Raw genomic sequence first — 21,341 nt, 5'->3', positions numbered from 1 at the left:
TCATTTCATAAGAACTCATTTCTATATTATCTATTAAAAGGCAGTTGTCTGTGGGTATGTGTGTCCAGCTAAAAGTAAAAAACTACAAAGCAAACACTTACAAAGTTGGTATTTTCTTGATCAGCATTACCCCAGATGAATAATATCCAAAATTTAAAAAAAAAAAAAAAAAAGAAAAGTAATTTTTCAGAGTCAACTGAATCAAGTTTCATCATGGGGGGGGGGGGAGTTTAGCCAATTTGGAAAGAAAATGCAGACTCTTTTCTTGAGGAATTCTTTGTCTTTTTTTTTTTTTTAACCATATAGTCATCACTTATCAAGGGGGAGCATATTCCATTTAAGTCCTTGTAAAACAAAAAAGTTGGTCACTCTAGACATCTGCTGGTGATAGCATCTTTCAAACAAAGAGAATATCTCTTGGGTGGTCTGACTCTGGCCAGAGATATTTTCAGTTCTCTGTGCTACGTATTCTCTTCTTTTGGTCAAAAGTCCATCACTGTGACGTCACACCATTTGTATGTCACGGATTGGGTAATGCGAAAATGTGCTGTGCAGCATGTTTTCGCATCACCCATTTTTTTTTTTTTTTTAAACTCCCCCCCCCCCCTTTCATTCATCCCATATTTTTTCTCTGATTTTAACAACACCTCGTTATTATTATTCTTGTTATTTGTTTCAGCCTTCACCAAAAGTATCGTATCAGCATCAGTTTTATCATCATCGCTATTCTCCTACTCATCACACTCGCCTTTGTCAACATAAACACGGACAATTGTAAGTATCATGATTTTGAATTGGTTAACTTTGCCATTTTTAGATTGATTATTTATTATTTTATTTTTTTTTTTTGGATAGATATGAACCTTAGCATATAGAAACACACACCCAGAGTCCAACTGCTCTATATGTGAAGCATCCAAGTCTGTTTTTCTCTTGTTTCACCATGTTTATTTTATTTTTATACTTGTAAACCCGTTTGATCCCCATCAACGGTCGCCATGTAAAAAAGACAACGACAACATGGTCAGAACTAAAACGATAAAAGATGAAGAAGACATTCATGGCACATGACATCTGGGATCGGCGATCTGTCAGTCTAAAGTGTTCCTGCAGTCATTCCAGCAAGTCATTTGAAATGTGTGGAGTTGCCCCAACCTATTATAACTACTGACAGCCTTCCCAACACGTCTTCGCTGTTTGCCCAAAACTTCTTAATGGCCAATATGTAGTGCTCGATATTGATGATGGCTGATCCTTGATTCTCATCTTCAAACTAATTATAATGACCAATCGTCCCATGTTTTAATATTGACCCTCAGAAGATGTGCCAGGAGAGGAATGTCTTAGAGTTTTGGCAACTCTGCAAGTTGTATCCGGGTGTGTTTATCATTAAATGGTGATAAAATAAAGACTGTCAAACACTCATGGCAAAAGTTTCGCAAAGCAGTCATGCATAGATTTTTTTTTTTATTTTGTCGATTCAGAAGTATAAGCGACTCTAAATATGACCGTACCGATGTCAGGTGAAAACCTAGCCTCGACGTAAAATGTTCCGATTACTAAACTGGGCTTCCTGTTTTAGTTTAAAATAAATGAAATGAAATATTGTTTGATTGCGGAAAATATTGTAAATTTTATTAATTCTGTAGGTGTGAGTTCCATGTGCTGCCCGCTTGCCAACCCCAACACTGTTTTTGTGGTCTTCTTCTTCGTCTTCTCTTCTGGTCGTGTCATAAGCTTTCACATTGGTGGCTGCCGTGGGGTGCGTATTGGCTCACAAGTATGTAAAAATAAAACAATAAAAAAACATAGAAAATCTTGTGTTAGTTGACTGCTAGGTGTGTGTGTGACACCATCACAAGAAAAATCTGTCGAGGTCTCTTTGTTGTTAGTTGATCAATTCATTTCCTCATCTTGACATCCTAAAGATCATTCGATTTCATTCAAGCCACAAACTGCGTTTACCTGTGTCAAACTCGAAACTGTCATCAACTGTCATAAACCCAAGACTGTCTGCAAACCGTCTCCAACTGTTGTAAACTGTTGCAAAACTCATAGCCACTCCTCAAAAATTGCCTCTTATAAAAACTAAAACTATTGCTAAAAATAAAAGATATAAACTAACACTAAAAACAAAAACTAAAAAGCAGCGTAAAAAACTAAAAACTAAAAATTAATGTTAAAAAATAAAAATTAACACTAAAATAAAAGCTAAAAACTAATGCTAAAAATAAAAAAATGCTAAAAATAAAAACAGAAAATTAACACTAAAAATGAAAATTAAAAATTAACACTAAAATAAAAGCTAAAAACTAATGCTAAAAATAAAAAAATGCTAAAAATAAAAACAGAAAATTAACACTAAAAATGAAAATTAAAAATTAACACTAAAATAAAAGCTAAAAACTAATGCTAAAAATAAAAAATTTTTAAAATAAAAACAGAAAATTAACACTAAAAATGAAAATTAAAAATTAACACTAAAATAAAAGCTAAAAACTAATGCTAAAAATAAAAAATGCTAAAAATAAAAAGAGAAAATTAATACTAAAAATGAAAATTAAAAATTAACACTAAAATAAAAGCTAAAAACTAATGCTAAAAATAAAAAAATGCTAAAAATAAAACAGAAAATTAACACTAAAAATGAAAATTAAAAATTAACACTAAAATAAAAGCTAAAAACTAATGCTAAAAATTAAAATTAAAAATTAACACTAAAATAAAAGCTAAAAACTAATGCTAAAAATAAAACAGAAAATTAACACTAAAAATGAAAATTAAAAATTAACACTAAAATAAAAGCTAAAAATAAAAACAGAAAATTAACACTAAAAATGAAAATTAAAAATTAACACTAAAATAAAAGCTAAAAACTAATGCTAAAAATAAAAAATGCTAAAAATAAAAAATGCTAAAAATAAAACAGAAAATTAACACTAAAATAAAAGCTAAAAACTAATGCTAAAAATAAAAAAAAATGCTGAAAATAAAAAAAATGCTAAAAATAAAACAAAATTTAGCACTAAAAATAAAAACTAACACTAGATATAAGAAGTAAAAACTAACACTAAATATAAAAACTAAAAACTAGCTCTAAAATAAAAGTCAACACTAAATATATAAGTTCAAAACTAACACTAAAACTAAAAACTAACACTAAAACTAAAAACTAATGCTAAAACTACAAACTACCACTAAAACTAAAAACTAATGCTAAAACTACAAACTAACATTAAAACTAAAAACTAACACTAAAACTACAAACTAACACTAAAACTAAAAACTAATGCTAAAACTACAAACTAACACTAAAACTAAAAACTAATGCTAAAACTACAAACTAACATAAAATATAAAAACTAACACTAAAACTACAAACTAACACTAAAACTAAAAACTAATGCTAAAACTACAAACTAACATTAAATATAAAAACTAAAAACTAGCTCTAAAATAAAAGTCAACACTAAATATATAAGTTCAAAACTAACACTAAAACTACAAACTAATGCTAAAACTACAAACTAACATTAAATATAAAAACTAAAAACTAGCTCTAAAATAAAAGTCAACACTAAATATATAAGTTCAAAACTAACACTAAAACTACAAACTAACACTAAAACTAAAAACTAATGCTAAAACTACAAACTAACACTAAAACTAAAAACTAATGCTAAAACTACAAACTAACATTAAAACTAAAAACTAACACTAAAACTACAAACTAACACTAAAACTAAAAACTAATGCTAAAACTACAAACTAACATTAAATATAAAAACTAAAAACTAGCTCTAAAATAAAAGTCAACACTAAATATATAAGTTCAAAACTAACACTAAAACTACAAGCTAATGCTAAAACTACAAACTAACATTAAATATAAAAACTAAAAACTAGCTCTAAAATAAAAGTCAACACTAAATATATAAGTTCAAAACTAACACTAAAACTACAAACTAACACTAAAACTAAAAACTAATGCTAAAACTACAAACTAATACTAAAACTAAAAACTAATGCTAAAACTACAAACTAACATTAAAACTAAAAACTAACATTAAAACTAAAAACTAACACTAAAACTACAAACTAACACTAAAACTAAAAACTAATGCTAAAACTACAAACTAACATTAAATATAAAAACTAAAAACTAGCTCTAAAATAAAAGTCAACACTAAATATATAAGTTCAAAACTAACACTAAAACTACAAACTAATGCTAAAACTACAAACTAACATTAAATATAAAAACTAACACTAAAACTAAAAACTAACACTAAAACTAAAAACTAACACTAAATATAAAAACTACAAATTTCTTTTATCGTCCATCCTTTGGTTTCCATTTACTGCGACATTGTGATTAACAATTCTATTCAGCTTTCGATTCAGCTTCCTTCTGTGTTCATTTGTAAATAGCTCCCTATAACTTTGTTCTGTCAACAAACCTATTTTCTTTTTCTTTTTTTTCCTTACTTCCCAACAGTTGGGGAGAAGATGATGTTCACATAAAGTAGCATTTGGGAATGCGGGTGACTCTGCATCATGGTAATATCATGTTGGAGAAGTTTACTTCCTAAACTAAAAACCCAAGTTCTTTATTTATATTTTAAGCGTCATTATGATTTCTCAAATGTTTTGTTTATTTTATTTGTTTGTTGATTGGTTTATTTTGATCTCTTTTCCAGATCAGAATGCATTTTTTATTTATGTCATGATGACTATAGTATTGTTAAGTGGTAAGTGGTCTATCTTTTTTCAACACACACACACACACACACATATATATATATATATATATATATATATGAGCAAACAGTTAATAAAATATGTTAAAAACATTTTGAAATGAGTTAAAAACGTATTTAATCTGAAAAGAAAACACTAGATAAAGTGAAGCAGAGGGTTTTATATTTATGTCTCGGAAGTAGAGTGAAAAGCATATCTTATTTTTCTTTTATTAATATTATTGGAATCTTTTCTTTTTTCCTTGTACACATTTTTTTTAATTATTCCATGGATTTCTGCCTTTGGATTATTATGAACCATCTTCTTCCAATTACGGGATTTCCTTGGATTTTACTTGTACAAATGGAAATTCTTTTAACTTTCTTGAAGTTATACATTTGGATTTTACCGTCACTGGATTTTTTATCTTCCACCAGACTATCCATTCATGTGTAATCACCTTTTTCTTCACCATATTCCCTCTGCTTCACTTTTTTTGTTTTCAAGTAAGATTTTGACTTACTTGTTGTTTCATCAAATACTTCTGCATTCAAAATCCGATCCCGCATTTTGCTAATTCCTACCCCCTGATGAGAAGGAAAGTATTTCTTCGAAACTCCGCGGATTAAGGACTATCCATTTATCTAGTGTTTCCTTTTCAGATTCCATATTTACAATTATTATTACAGAGCCAGTTCTTTATTGATTATTATATTGGACCCAATATATAGTAGTAATTGCAAAAGTTAAAAAAAAGAAAAGGCTTAGATATCATCAGCTTGAATCAAAACTGAAACATATTGCTCCTCAACGTTATTTGTTAGCATATTTTAGAACACAATTGAACTATGATATTTGACTTTTGCATTTTAAATGTTAAGCTATGATAAAAAATAATTTTATAAAATCAACTGTAGCTTTTCTATATATATATATATATATATATAGAGAGAGAGAGAGTTTTTTTTTTAAAGCCAAAGGCAATGCAGGGAAAGACTGGAATTATGAAAGTAAAGAAATAAAAACAAACAAATGTAGACGGGTATGCTTGAGTAGAGGAGTATCTAGCCGTTTATTCGTCTATCTTTCCTCACCTCGATGTATAATTATTTATAACCAAGTTGCTGGTATGTCCGGTGTATGTAAAGTCTGTGGATTTCGAGAGAAAGGGACCTCTCTTTTTCAAAAGGTCCCTTTCTCCCAAAATTAATCAAAGTTCCATATCCTCTTCCCTTGAGTCAAAAAGAACTTAAATTCATTAAATCAAAAACTTTATTTATTGCATAAAAAAAGCTATATAGTCCCCCAACTGATGCCTTGAATTTTATGAGAAAAATAAAAATTAGCCCCAAAAGGTGTTTTTTTTTTTACTCATAAAAATATTTTTTATGGCCACGTGGTTGAAAACCGGAAACTTTGGGCACCTTTACCTACATGTTGATCTGGTAATGATGTCACGTTGTCATGTTAACCGGCCCACGCTAAAATCGCATTTTCCTTAGACGTTATAAAGTAGACAGTAGGATTCTCGATGCAGGGAATATAACTCCGGAACGAATATTTTTGATTACTTGTGTCATGGCTTCAATATTTGTTGTCTATAGCAATAATAGACTTTATTTTATTAAAAATACAATAACAGTTGTTCTACTTGAATGAATTTTTGTAGTTTTTGGATATATTATTATTTTCGACATGACAATTAAGTATATTGTTTTTGTTTAAAATGATATATTTAAAAATCGATTTGTCAACTATATCTTAACAAGCAACACAAATTTTTCAAATACCAATTCCAATAGCCCAAAAAGTTCTGATTTTTAAGATTACCGATTCTGATTAATCGTTCCAACACTGGTATTGATCCTGACGGACATTTGATATTGCTTATTTCAAGAAAAAAAAAAAGGATTGCTGTAAATTATGCAAATTGCTGTAGAAAGAATTGTGGAATTTCCATGGGGTCCCGCTAGTTATGACCGGCTGTCTGAAGATACCTGCTTCCTGACTTAAGGCCCTGTCGGTGGGGCATTAGAATACGCCGACTGCCCCCCTGCAGAGGGTAAAACTCCCTCAATGGGGGTCCTGGATATGACCTTAAACTATATCCAGTAGTGAGGCCCCAGCTTGTGGGCTTTGGGGAGTGTGGAGCCACTCTTTAATTACCATTGCTCCCAGGTCCACTCTGACCCGGAGTGGTAGTACCTGTTAGGGTTCCAATTATGGGTTAAATAGAAACTGACGTGAAAACAACAAATATATTCTATTAAAAAAAATTTTTTCTTCAAAATCTTTGGATTCGGCATTAAATAACCCGAAAAGAGTTGATATGCCATAAAACAAAAACAACCAACCAAACAATCCTGACTTAAAATGCACCAAACATTGGTGTTATTGTTTATTTATTTTCCTTTTGCAAAACTCAATCATGTTCTGCAAAGACAAAAACATTTTTTTCTACAAAACAACCAAACCAAACACCCTGAATAAATGTTTCAAAGAATTTGAAGCATAAAAAAACTTGTATCAAAATAACTCAATTCATAAAGTAATCTGAAAAGTGAAGAATTAATTTATTTTTTTGTTTTTCTGTTTTACAGCCTCAAGTTCGGTACTGACTGCGTCAGTATTTGGCTTGGCAAGTATAATGCCCATCAATTACATAGCAGCCGTAATGAGTGGACAGGTATTGTTTCTGTTCTGATTTCTTTTTTCTTTTGTTGTTCAATTATTTCTTTTTTATTTATCAAAAATATCAGATATTAATTTGTCCAGATTTTGTATATATTATTATAGTCGTAATTTCGAAAGTAAAAAAAACAAAAAAAAACATATTTACGTGCCATCAGCTAGAATCCAAACCAAAACTGTATAGCATGCCAAGTTACCACTGTACCAACGTGACACGCATATAAACTGATTAAAAATTAAAAATAAACTAAGATAAATGTACAAAATATATAATGATTTTTTTCAATTTTGACCTCTTAAAATTTATTTTAACTGGCTAAAGACCCATAAAAAAAATGGTCCATAAAAAATCCAATCATTTGAGGCCCCTAGCGCTGCTGTGCAATTTTTAGTTTCGGTAGAGACAGAGTTTGAAAATACGGATACAGACAAACAGACATATAGCCTTCTATATATTAGATTAAGATCAAGTAGCTTCATGTCTTGTCTGGAGCAATTTCCATGAAAAAAATCACCACTTATGTGCATGATATCATAAAAAATAATCTAGACATTTCTAAAGTGTGTTGGCCTGATCTCCTCCCTGCCATACTAATTAGGAAATGCGGTGCTTATTAAGATTGGCCATTATGGCGGCAAATTAAAAGTAAAGAAAGTCTTAATGATGTATGTATTCATTACAGAACAAAGATGTCATATTCCAAAAATCACAAAATTTGATTGAGTAGTTTTTTTTTGTATTTTTTTATTCAAGAAAATTAAATTTTACTTAAATTTGTACACGAGGAGAAAAAAGTATCAATCAATCAATCAGGGTTTTATCACTCAATGAGGACCTCTCCCTGGACTTTAGGTATCTAACCCTGTCCCGAGCTATATGCTGCCATGTGAGACCCATGTGTTATATCAGGTCATCCTTCCATCTCATTCTTGGTCTTCCCTTTGGCCTCTTATGTTCACGAGGTGTCCACATTCTGTTGTCCTGATTGTCATGTTGTCTGGCTACATATTCTGTCCATTTGTGTTTTGATGGCAGTATTGGTGTCAATAACTCGTTTGTTGGCAGATCCAGATGTTTGTCTTTCTGTCTTTTAGAGTGATGCCTAACATTATCCTCTTTATCTTCCTTTATGCTACTGCCAAGATTTCACTTTGGGGCTATTCTATGCCAAATCACCCAGGCCATTTCACCCCTCCCCTCAGAATTTTTTATCCTTTTGACACCTGTAAGATATAAGTTATGATGAACCGCCAAATTTCAAACCCAGCAATCGATGGAAACACTGTTTTTGAGCCCAGCCAAAATAAGACCAATAAGACAAAAAAGGAGTGTCGCGATGCGTCATGATGGGATTACCCATCGTTACAAAATTGTAAATATTTTGAAAAGTATTTAGTTTCTGGCCTAGAAAATTGCACCTAGTGGGGGTTTTTGACCGAGGAATCCAAAAATCAACCTTAGAAAGGCATGGCAGTTCATCTTGTGGGAAATTTTGCCCATTTATATGTAGCGACAGCTTCTGCGGGAAGACCCAAAAGGGCATACTTTTGGGGGTCAAGAAAAGACAACTCTAGGGGTCAGAGATGATATCTGTTTTAATATTTAGAAAGCTAAAAGATAGAACTTTCAGAATATATGCAGGTTCATATTCGGTATTTTATTCTTTCACATTGAAATTTAATGCTGAAAGTTGACTTTTATTAATTTTTTTTTTTTTTTTCAGATAATGTCGGAAAGACGGTAAAAACATAAGATTTAAAACCAAATAATTTATTAACATCATTCATTTTTTTTATTTTTATTTTTCAGAAAAAAAATCTTTTCAAATTATGAAAACATTTTTTTTTGGAAGGGTCATTTTAAGTTAAAAACAAAATTTTAAGAATATTGGAATTGCTTTGGCTTTCACTTATTGGTAAAAATACAGCAAATTTGATTTTCAAAAAAAAAAAAAAAAAAACTACTTGATCAATTTTTGTGTACAAGTAGGTACACAATAAGTTTTTCTTCATTTTTGTTTATCGCCATTAGTGACAATTTGAATGAGCACCGGAAATGCTCTGCTGAGCTAACCCCTGTTATCATGCCAAAAATAGTAACATATCCCAAAATTACGAAAATTCATCAATAAATGCCAAGCCGAAATCCTAGCAGGAATAAACTCAACACCAACTGGAATTATATTATGTTGACATTCCAGTATTCTTGTTCTGATCAAATATATTCTTGTAGAGAAAACGTTGGTGTTGTCCTTCAAACTCTGGTGATCCTATTATCTCTATTTTAATACTATTATCATCTTCAACCGTTATCATCCTGAACATCTCTTAGAATGAAAAGGAATATTCCAAATGGTTCCAACCATTATAATGCTGAATTCCCTTAGAATGGAAATGGAATATTCAAAAAATACCAATAACGATAGTTTAATATAGATAAGTTAGTTATCGCCAGTCAGTGTTTGGTTAGTGCAGACTACCGCCGCTGCCGCCACCGCCACCATCGAATGTTCTTACACTTTCAGTATTTTATTGTCATTAAAATCGGTGAAATCGACCATTTTTCGGTGGATTGATTACCTCTTCTAGTTATTATTATTCAAGTCAAATACATAGAGGCCGTATCAGCAAAATGGCTATCTCTCTTGACCTGTTCAACAGAAATCTCCACTCCTATGATAAATTTATGTGCAGCCCATTTATTGGGATTTTTTTCATCATAGCAAGAGTTCATGGTTGTTGTCAACCTGTTTCATCTTCAAGGTCTTCGTTATAATTGCAGAATTTTTTAAACCACTTTCATACTGTCCAATTAGTTGTTGACCCTTCTATGCATAATCTGCGATCTAATTATCTCATTTGAAGATTCATAATTTGTATTCCATTTGTGGTATTGGGTTGTTCGGAAAATATTCATCGGATTCAAAAGCAAACCTGCTCGCCAACGTTTTTCTCCTTGTTTCTTCCCTCATCTTTCTTCCTTTCCCCATTTGCATCATCATTCTTTCTCCCTTTCCTCCTGTTCTTTCTCCCCTTCTCCTCTGTTCTTTCTCCCCGTTTTCTCTCCCCTTCCCATTATTCTCTCTCTCTTTCTCTCTATTCTCTCTCCCGCCATCTCTTTCCTTCCCTTTCTCTTTCCAGTCTTTTGCTCTTTCCCTCCCTCTCTCTTTCCAATCTCTCTTGCTTCCTCCATCTTTCTCTCTCTTTCCAAACTCTCTCTCTCCCTCTCTCTCTCTTTCCAATCTTTTTCCTTTCCTTACTCTCCAGTCTCTTCGCCCCCCCCTCTCTCTCTCCCTTTTTTTTTCCTTCCATTTGTTTTTCACACAAAAACCTGAATTAATCGTTATTCAACTGCAATATAAAAGCTAAAATCCAATGTCTTGAAATAACTATTTTATTCAATCAATTAAGTTCTGGTATAATAACGTCTTCCTTTCTCTTTTTCCCTCCAGGCTCTTGGTGGAACAATCGCAGCTTTGGCAAATATTCTGTCAATTGCCATCAGTGGCAGCAGTTCACAAGACGCAACGTCGATCAAAATAAGTGCGAGCATTTTCTTTTCTTCAGCTTTATTGATTACAGTCCTTGGCCTCATCGGATATTTCAGCCTTTCCTACTTGGTATGTTGTGAGCACATTTTTACATCACAAAATAAAATTCACAAGAATTAAAAACACAAAATTCTATCATAAAATCCTTTTTCATTGCATTTCAGTATCAATCGTCGGTTCTTGTCCAGAATTCAACCTAATTTTTTTTTAAAAAATACAGAAAAATCTTTATGATGTAAATACGTACTTGTCACAGAACAGAAATGTCATATTCCAAAAATCATATTAATTGATCAAGTAGTTATTTTTTTAGCTAAGAAAATCAAATTTTATGAGAAAATATAACATTGTTTTAATCCGCCATGTTTAATAAAGGGAGATAACTCAATTCGAACTACCAAAATCTCAAAATCAACCTTATAATGTCTACAGTATACTATGAATCACTAAAACATAAAAAGTGACTTTTATATAAAAAGAAATACTTAATCAATTTGTGATTTTTGGAATATGATGGATGAATTCTGGATAAGAACCCAATTACATTCTAATATGATTCTATAGTAAATTGAACAAGTGTATAGTCATCGGTTTCACAGACATTTTACATGCTGGTGTTACATGTGTTGGATAGCTTTTAGAAATTGACTTCCAAACTAACCTATCTCTGGATAGGTCTTCATTTATTTCTTTTTCATTCAAATCCATCGTTATTGCTTGCTCTCATGCTTTCCTTAGCCTTTCCCCATCAACCGACCCTGCTACCTTAACTGTTCAGGTACAATCACGTTGAAAGAATGGATGCAAGTTCTTGGGTTAATAAATGTAGAACGGTTGAAGTACAAGTTCAGTTCACAGAGGAATGCCAAGGAAATTATAGGAAGAAATAATTAAAATGGACATGTAGAGATATAGGAATAAGTAACAGGTCGGGGCTCTACAGTAATGAAGAATTGAGTATGTTAGCTGGATTAAATATGTGGTTTGTCTAGCTAGACAAAAAGAAGGTTAGAAAGCCAGTTTTGGAAACGGAAAGCTAAATATTTGGCAAGAGGAATTTTAAACAATAAACAATAACATTGGCCTCATTTGCAAACATCAAAGATGGCGCAATTGGAGTTTCGAAACAGCAATATAGGTTAATGGACTGATCGTAGGAGAGAGTAAGTTTGGAGTCGGTTACAGAGCAGAGTTATTCACTTGGTATTAGCATCATTTTTTTTTTTTTTTTACATTGAGGGAGCCAAATGGGACATTACAGCCTAAGATGTAAAAACTAGCAAGAAGAAATGATCCGGAAGTGCGACTCAATCCAACTGGACATGCATCTGTTGAAGACTGAACTAAAGTTATATTAAAACCTTTAACAAGAAGTTGTCTTGATGTTGCTTTGCATGCAGCTAAGTTGGATGAGTCTTTGTTTCAGCGTCAACATGATGAGTGTGAATTAACATCCAGAATTAGTGACGATGAAACTGTAAAAAGTTATTGTTATTACAAACTGTCCTGTTGTCTTCAGTGAATGTTTTTGTGAACTGTTTTTTGTGTCACAGGTACATATAACAAGCAGACGTTGATGCATCTTTCAAAGAGACGTAAATTTGACAACTTTATGATTTTAGACATACATTTATGGTCATACCATGTTGTTATATTGTAGACACATGTATGGCACAATCACGTTCATACACCATTTCTTGTCAGATCACCGAAGTCAAGCAATGTTGAGCCTGGCCAGTACCAGATGGGTGACCATTTGGGAAGACTAAGGCGCTGTATGTGCTCTCCGCTTATCTCGGCATTGTCTCCAGTCGTCCTGAACCTCCACTTGGCACTAGTATTCAACAATGTTGACCCAGGAGAAGTGTGGTTGGAGATTGCGCAACTCTTGCCACAAAAATTTCACACGCAAGCACCCTTATAGTGGATATCCATAGTCTGTCAAGGCTGAAGGAAGCCTATGTTGTAGAGACACAAAAGGATTATATGACTGTACTAGCGGAGGGTACCCGGCGTTGCACGGGTTTTTAGAGGCATGTAAGCAAAGTAATAATCCTGTTTAAATATTATAAAAACAAACAATGTTAAAACTATTTTTAAAAAATTATGAAAAAACAAAATCAATTATAAAAATGAACGTGATGCAATACGAACGGTCCGGCGGTGCCCAAGTGTTTGAAAAATCTCAAAAAAATTTGAGGGAGGGCGGGCTCAAACTCTAATCATTGAGGCAGAAGTGCAAAAAAAAAAAAAAAAACGTGATGAATTAACCTAAAAGTGAATTAGGTCAGATATCAATTCCGCAGTGAAGTTTGTTTTGGTTTAGTTTCAGTAGTCCCGCATCACACTCGAATTCTAAATGAATTTTTTTGTTTTAATTTTAATTTAAGTGTAATGCAAGTGAAATCAGAATATCGTTGCGTGGTAACAATAAATATTAAAGAATGAATTCTTTGTGTATAAGTAAATGTTGAGTTGAAAGCACTAATAAATAAATTAGATTTCACGGTTAGAATCGGTAAGAAGCGGTTAGTCCCGCAGGTTGCATCTTACACTAACTAAAAAAAAAAGTAAAAAGAAATTAATAATAATCGTGTTTTCTTTTTCTTTTATTTTATGGGAAAAATAGAAAGCATAAATCAGGGAAAAAAGATTAAAAAAAAAAAAAAAAACGGCATAAATAACCTTGTATGATTCCAAACCGGTGTTTCCTCGTACTGTTCCTTGTGAACGCATCTGCTGCTGTGTAAATGGGGAGCAGGGAAAAGAGGAATCTAATAGAGAGAAAAGATGTTGCAACTTCATTGAATCTGACCGATTTTGGCAGTGGACTCTCACCGGAAAAAATATAGGAATGTACCATTGTCGAGGAACTGTAAAGGTAATAGGCCTATAGCACACCTCAGATAATGTGCTACAGTTTGTACGTATTACATTTGCATGTAATGTCATGATTTTTAATCCTATTAAAGTCAAAGTTGGAGGGGAAAAAATGAGTTCATTTTATTTATATACATAGATAGATAGAAGAGATAACACATTGACCTGGCTAGAATGTTTTGATATAATAAGAGGATATTATGTCTATCGTCTGCCAAGGAGTGTTACTTGGTTGAGGAAACCAGCTCCCCGATCAACGATATCAAACAATAGGCACATGGAAACATCAACGGATGGATATGTCGTCGGCTATAACCGCTTGGCATGAGTCGTTTCTTGAGTCTTCATTGCGTGCAGGCAACATTGCTTGCATTAAATGGCAGGGACTGCATGCTGAAATTGAATGCTTGTACAAAAATAGCGAACAAATGCATTTTTCTAAAAATATAAAATTTATTTTACGTTAAACAATGGACGAGCATATTTAGTTGTCGACTCATGCATGCAGCAAAACTGCTGTCTATCCATCTGTCGTGCCTAGGATCTAAGTTTAAAAACAATAAAATTATATATTCAATTCTCTCTTTCTTCATTGAAAGAGAGTGAAAGAGAGAACCATAAATTTTAACGCATATGTTTTGTTGTTTTCAAATTTAGTTCCTCGCATGCAATACTGACCTTTCTCGAATGATTTTGACACTGCCAAATTTTCATAAACACGTGTCAGTAAAACCTGGTTGACATATTCTAACTTTTTCAAAATCACAAAGCATCTGAATGACACGCTTTCCCCGTCCCCACAAGTACAGAACAAGTTAGGCACAAGGTTAGAAGCTAGGTATAAGGGTTATTAATGTAGAAGACCCCAGCTCTCCCAAAATGGGAATACACTCAGCAAGCAAATGGATGTTCAGCAAGCAGCCAATCAGAAACCAGAATTGCTTCATAAAAATATTAAGTCTTTTAGCATTCTCACGCATGATTGGGAAGGAATTTGCTCTCCGTCTGCAAACTTTTACAATCTGACACTTGTACAGATCAATTACTCAATGGAAAATTATATTCCTCCTTTTTTACAACTTAAAGTTTCTCTGATTGATGGCTGCCATTTTGTTTGGAACAAGATTTGTTTCTTTTCTTCTGAAACCAAAAATGTCTTTCAATTCAATTAGGTTAGCTTTGAAGTAAATTTCTTAAAGCTGTCCAACACATGTCAGCATGTAAAACGGAATATTATGATGGTGTAAACCATTCAAAAGAAATTTTTCAAAGTATTTTCAAATGTATTCTTTTATTTTCAGAAATTCTCAAAGTTTTACATAACAAAAAAAGGTAAGTTATTTTTGTTTGATTTTCATATGTCTATTTTTATACGTCTATTATTAAATGTCTATTTTCATACGTCTATTATTAAATGTCTATTTTTATATGTCTATTATTAAATGTCTATTTTTATACGTCTATTATTAAATGTCTATTTTTATACGTCTATTATTGAATGTCTATTTTTATACGTCTATTATTAAATGTCTATTTTTATACGTCTATTATTAAATGTCTATTTTTATATGTCTATTATTAAATGTCTATTTTTATACGTCTATTATTATACGTCTATTATTAAATGTCTATTTTTATACGTCTATTATTAAATGTCTATTTTTATACGTCTATTATTAAATGTCTATTTTTATACGTCTATTATTAAATGTCTATTTTTATACGTCTATTTTCATGCATCTATTATTATACTAAAGCCAAGTTAATCAACGTTTATTTCCTCACGGCCTTTTCCTGTGTATTTTAATCATATAAAATAACGTTTTTAAATGTCCCTCTATTTGTTCCATCATGTTAACCCATTAACTTTTATCCTCAAGTGGCTCTTCGCCTTTATAAGTATTAACACAATATAACGATGTACGATCCGGCACCATTCATAACGTTACCGATGTGGCAGGTGTCCTTTGATTGTACCTTGTCTCGTTACAAGTTGACCTGTTGATCGTCCTTACCCACTGTGTTTTCATGGAGGGGCGCTTTTCCTCTCGATCGAATCGTCTTTCTTCCATGTGTAGAGAGTCTCCGGGTACATCAATCACTCCGCAGGTCCTTGCGGTTTGCTGAAAAAAATCAAAAGTCCTCACCACAAACAAACAGAACTCCGGTTTATAACAGTAACAAACTATTGTTTTCATTACTTCATAACAACTACTGCCTAATCTGAGGTGACTGACTATAGCAGTGAACGATGTAAGACCAAACCAGTAAAGTCACAGAGTTACCATTAACACAGGCTAGTTCCCATCATAACTTCAGGCCCTGAAGGGCTCCCCAAATCGGGAGCGCTGGACAAGCCCAGCCGCTCGGTTTGCTGGCTACGACTCCTCTGCTTAGAAAACCTTTTTCTAAATCTAACCCCTTTTTCCCCACCTCTCCTTCAGAGAGTGGTTACAAAAACCTTTCTTTCTTTCTTGCTTATCTCTACCAAACCTCAACCCCCACCTGCACTGAGGTTTTTACTTATGACCAATTAGGCGTGATTAGTCATCCCAGGTCAAACAATGCCTGGCGGTGACCCCTACTCTTGACCCCCATTCTTCATCTCGCTCAACAGAGATTTTAAAAAACAACCTTTCTGTTGTTAACAGATATATAACAGCAAATGAGATAAAATAATCATCATTTGTGTTTTTTTTCTTTCTGACAAAATCCCATAGTCTGTTTAAACAAAATCAGCCCATCATCATCATCATCATCATCATTAGAATTCAGCCGTGCGAATTTCTCTGAATTCGTGTTGACTAGCAAGGTCACTCGGCATCGCCCGGTCCCCATCGGGTCACAACAACAGTTACAAAAATAGGTGAACTACACTATTATAGTGAAATTTGGAAAACAAGCAAAAAAAAAAATGATTAAAAAAAAAAATTAAAAAAATGCTATTTACTAATGTTGGGATGATTAATCAGGAATCAGAAAAATTGGAGCTTTTAGTGGTATGGGAATCGTAATAAATTGTACCTATTTTCTGATGTCAAAAACGATTCCTTCGACTGCTGATAGTAAGGACAAAATAATGTTTTTGATTCCAAACTAAGAGTAAAACTGAAACCTATAGATCATCACTGCCACAAGTGTGCTTTTACATTTGAGAAATTATCTGCACATTTTTAAAGTAATCAGGAAACATAACATAAACCTAGAACCCCATCTTCCAACGTAGACCCCTACTACCAGGTCTCCTTCTCCAACATCAGGGGTCTACGTTCCAACTTTCCAGAGGTTGAAACCCAATTACAGGAGACGAAACCGAACATATTATTTCTAAGTGAAACTGGAATAGGGCCGACCACTTCCCTAGATGAGTTCGTAATTAACGGATACTCTAACTTAACAGCTAAATCTGACCCCGAAGATCGCCATGGGCATGGAATATGTGCCTACATTAAGGATGGCTTCCCGTGTGGCAGGGATATCTCTAGAGAAGATCCTAATTTACCCTATATGTGCTTCAGGGTTGCACTTGCTAACACCACTGCATTTATATTTGTCCTCTATCGGCCCCACAACAGCGGAGTTACTATCTTTAAGAGCATATCTGAGAAAATAGACCACATACTGTCTGCACATCCCTCGGCTAACATCCACATCTGTAGTGACTTCAACATCCATAACGTGGAATGGCTGACCCATTCAAATAAGACAGACGATGAGGGGAGGTTTTGTCATGATTTTGCCATTGCTTATGACCTCACTCAGATTGTTGGCGAACCCACCCGTGTGCCCGATACACCCAGTCAATATGCAAGCCTCCTAGACCTTTTTCTCTCATCTTCCCCTGAGCTATGTTCATGTTCCGTTCATTCTCCTCTAGGATCCTCCGACCACTCCGTCATATCAGTTAAGATAAAAACAAAATGTAATAAGTCCCCAGACGTACCCCTGCACCATACTGTATACCGATACTCTATGGCTGACTGGGATAGCTTCCGTACATTCATATCTGATTTACCTCTGCACTCCATGTTTAAAAAGGAAGTGTCCTCTATAGTATCAGATCTGACCGAATGATTAATTGTAGGCATAGACCAATTCATACCATCTAAAAAAATTCCAACAAAAACCTAACAGCCAGCCATGGTTCTCCCCAGAATGTGCTGCTGCTATTGCACACAAATCACTTTTTCCATAGCTACCAACGTAATAGATGCACTGAGACTAAAGCTGCTTTCAGGACTGCCAGAAACCACTATAAAAGAGTAATAAAAAATGCTAGAGAGCTATATGCCCAGTCTGTTAAATCCAAGGTAGCTGATCAACGGCTTGGTTCCCACCAGTTTTGGCAAATAACAAATAGGATCCTGAACAGAAGTGTGCGTTCTATCCCAACCATTATCAATATCAGGTCATCTCGTCAGCGTCAGACAAGGCCAAACTATTTGCAAAGAACTTTGCAGCTAATTCTACCCTATGCGACGAAGGCCATCAACTCCCCATATTTCCTCCTATAACACAGAACAAGCTAGGTAACATACAAATATCCGTGCGTGAGGTCGCCAAGCTAATAAAGAACCTAGATTCCAGTAAAGCAACTGGCCCTGATGGCATCCCAATTATAGTGTTAAAAAAGCTTCAACCAGAACTTGCTCCCATACTTACGAAACTATTTAAGTGCTGCCTTAAGGAGAATGCTTTCCGACTCCCTGGAAGACCTCATCAGTTTGCCCTGTATTTAAGAAATCAGGTGATAAGTCATTTCCCTCTCAGTACAGGCCAATAAGTCTCCTGTGTGTTATGAGTAAGTTGCTGGAATCCATATTAAATAGAGAAATAGTCAACCACCTCAGCAGGAACAACCTTCTTAGTGACACACAATATGGTTTCCGTTCTGCAAGATCTACCGCAGATGTGCTGACGGTTATATCCCACAGGATTAGTGAATCTCTTGACAAAGGCTTCCTTTCTAGGGCAATTGCTCTTGACATATCAAAGGCCTTCGACAAGGTATGGCATAAGGGTCTACTTCACAAGATTTCCAGCTACGGTATAACTGGAAATGTTTTCTCAATCATTAAATCATTTCTCTCCGATAGTATTAGTAGTGGTAGATGGACAAAAATCGGAGGCCTGCAATATAAATGCTGGAGTCCCTCAGGGGTCAATCCTGGGCCCAACTCTCTTCCTGATCTACATCAATGACCTCCCTACAGACATACTTAAATCATTCGTTGACATCTATGCTGATGACACGACCATCTACGGCAACACATCAAAGGCTGTAAATGACAAAGTTCTCTCGGATTCTCCCTCCTCTGATCTCGAGCGCGTGGTTCAGTGGGGGAAGATGTGGCTGGTTACCTTTAATGCATCCAAAACCAAACTCCTATCCTTACATCATCAACGCTCTGATCCCCATCTGGCATCAATTGTGATGGATGGCTCTCGTCTTGGTGAGGCCCCTATTTTGACAAGCTTCTGGGTTTGACCTTTACTCCTGATCTGAAATGGAACACGTACATCAAGTCTGTTGCCAAGGTCGCTGGAAAGATGGTGGGATCCTTCTACCGCTCCAGAAGATATCTCACTACTGATGCAATTCTCTATCTGTATAAAAGCCAAGTACGTCCAAGGATGGAATACTGTTGCCATATCTGGGCAGGAGCTGCTAAAAACAGCCTATCCTGCCTTGACAGAGTACAAAATAGACTTTGTGGCTTAGAGGGGGGTGCCCTTTTCTCTACCCTGCAACCTCTCTCCCACAGAAGAGACATTGCGAGCCTATCCTTGTTTTATCGTTATTTCCATGGCAGGTGCTCGTCTGAACTTCAATCTCTGGTCTCCCCTCGCCAATCTTTCACGAAAAACACCCGTCTAGCTGAATCCACTGTTAAAAATTTCCCTCACTCTTTATCTGTGCCTAAATCAAAACGTGGATTCCATGAACAAAGCTTCTTTCTTAGAATTGCACGCCTGTGGAACTCTGTTCCGTCTGTCTGCTTCCCACCGGACTACAACTTGGATGTCTTCAAGTCCAACGTTAACAAATTCCTAATGAACCGCCCCCTTAAGTAAACACTTCATCAAATCTCCACACTAACGTAATGTACTTGCAATAACCCTTATCCCTGAATGGCTTGCAGGGCTTGATAAGTGGTGATCACTGTGTAAAAAAAAAAACAAAAAAAAAACTCTATAGTTAAATATTTAGAGATGTATAAAGACTCAGAATCGGTAATTGTATCGGAATCAGGAAAAATATTGAAATCGTCCCATCACTAGTATCTACTGACTTTTTGTGTCTATTTCAACTAAAACCAAAAAATATCTACTTAATTAGAATGTCAGTACCTAAATATCACCACATGAGTTTTGGATCTTTAATAAAAAAAAAAAAACGCTCACCATATTTATTTTAAAAAATTGGCAGTAGTTGCACGTTATTTACCTACCTTTGGAACTCAGATGTTTTTTAGCAAAACATTTTATTTTCACTAATTTTCACCAAAAAATGTTTTGGTTACTAATCTTTTTTTTTTAAACGTTTTTCATAATTTTAGGATTTATTCATTTCTGTAACATGTCAATTAAGTGTTGGTTTACATTAAAAATAACTGGTGCTACCAGATCAGGCTGTCTGAAGATATTGGCTTTCTGAGACAAAATGCACCTAACATTGATGCTTTTTGTTTTTCTACTTCCGTTTGCGAAACTTAATTATATTCCAGAAAAACAAGAACAACCCCCCCCCCTTTTCCTGCTTTTCCTTCTTCCCATTTCCCTTCTCTCTTTCTATGTCCCCCACTTCCTGAATGGTTTCTTTACTTAAAATGTACCACATATTAATACTGTGACCCTTTTCCCCCTCCCATTGCAAAACTCGTTCATGTTCTGCAGGGCAGGAAATAAAAACGATAAAACACTACAAATTAGCGATTGAAGATACAAAACGCTTGAAGAATAAAAATCTACAAAATAACTGAATGCATTTCATGAAAACATGAATCCTATTTCCAAAATAACTGGATTTGGCATTAAATAACCCGAAAAGGGTTGATATGCCGTAAAACAACCAAACTAAACTCTACAAATAAATATTTGAAGATAAACTTGAAGCATAAAAACTATCCTGTAAAAACAAAAACAACAAACTTTTTCCGCCTTTTCTTTCTTCTCATTTCTCTTTCTATCTCCCCCAGTTCCTGATTGGTTTCCTAACATTGTATCAGCCATGAATACTGTAACCCTTTTTCCTCTCTTATTGCAAAACTCATTCATGTTCTGCAGGGCAGGGAATAAAAAACGATAAAATCCACTATAAAACAACCAAACCAAACACTACAAACTAGCGATTGAAAATACAAAAAGCTTCAAGAATAAAAAGCCTTCTACAAAATAACTGGATGCAACACGAATGCTATTTCCAAAATAACTGGATTCGGCATTAAATAACCCAAAAAGGGTTGATATGCCGTAAAA

At 34.0% G+C, this 21,341-nt stretch overlaps 1 protein-coding gene across 2 annotated transcripts in view; it reads left to right on the top strand.

Annotated features, from left to right (window-relative positions):
- LOC145256458 (equilibrative nucleoside transporter 3-like) overlaps positions 1 to 21,341 on the top strand; it is a 104,553-nt gene that overhangs the window by 57,108 nt on the left and 26,104 nt on the right. For both annotated transcript variants that reach the window (XM_080115387.1, XM_080115386.1), the window contains exons 5-9: positions 680 to 774; positions 4,701 to 4,751; positions 7,341 to 7,426; positions 10,884 to 11,051; positions 15,164 to 15,194. In XM_080115387.1, coding sequence (XP_079971513.1) covers positions 680 to 774; positions 4,701 to 4,751; positions 7,341 to 7,426; positions 10,884 to 11,051; positions 15,164 to 15,194 — 431 coding nt within the window. The remainder of the gene's footprint in view (positions 1 to 679; positions 775 to 4,700; positions 4,752 to 7,340; positions 7,427 to 10,883; positions 11,052 to 15,163; positions 15,195 to 21,341) is intronic.

This window comes from Euprymna scolopes, chromosome 32, assembly GCF_053919585.1.
Source record: "Euprymna scolopes isolate OS-2025 chromosome 32, ASM5391958v1, whole genome shotgun sequence".
NCBI classification, from domain to species: domain Eukaryota; kingdom Metazoa; phylum Mollusca; class Cephalopoda; order Sepiida; family Sepiolidae; genus Euprymna; species Euprymna scolopes.
The sequence above is the reverse complement of the archived record's forward strand: the minus strand, read 5'-3'. Positions and strand labels throughout refer to the sequence as shown.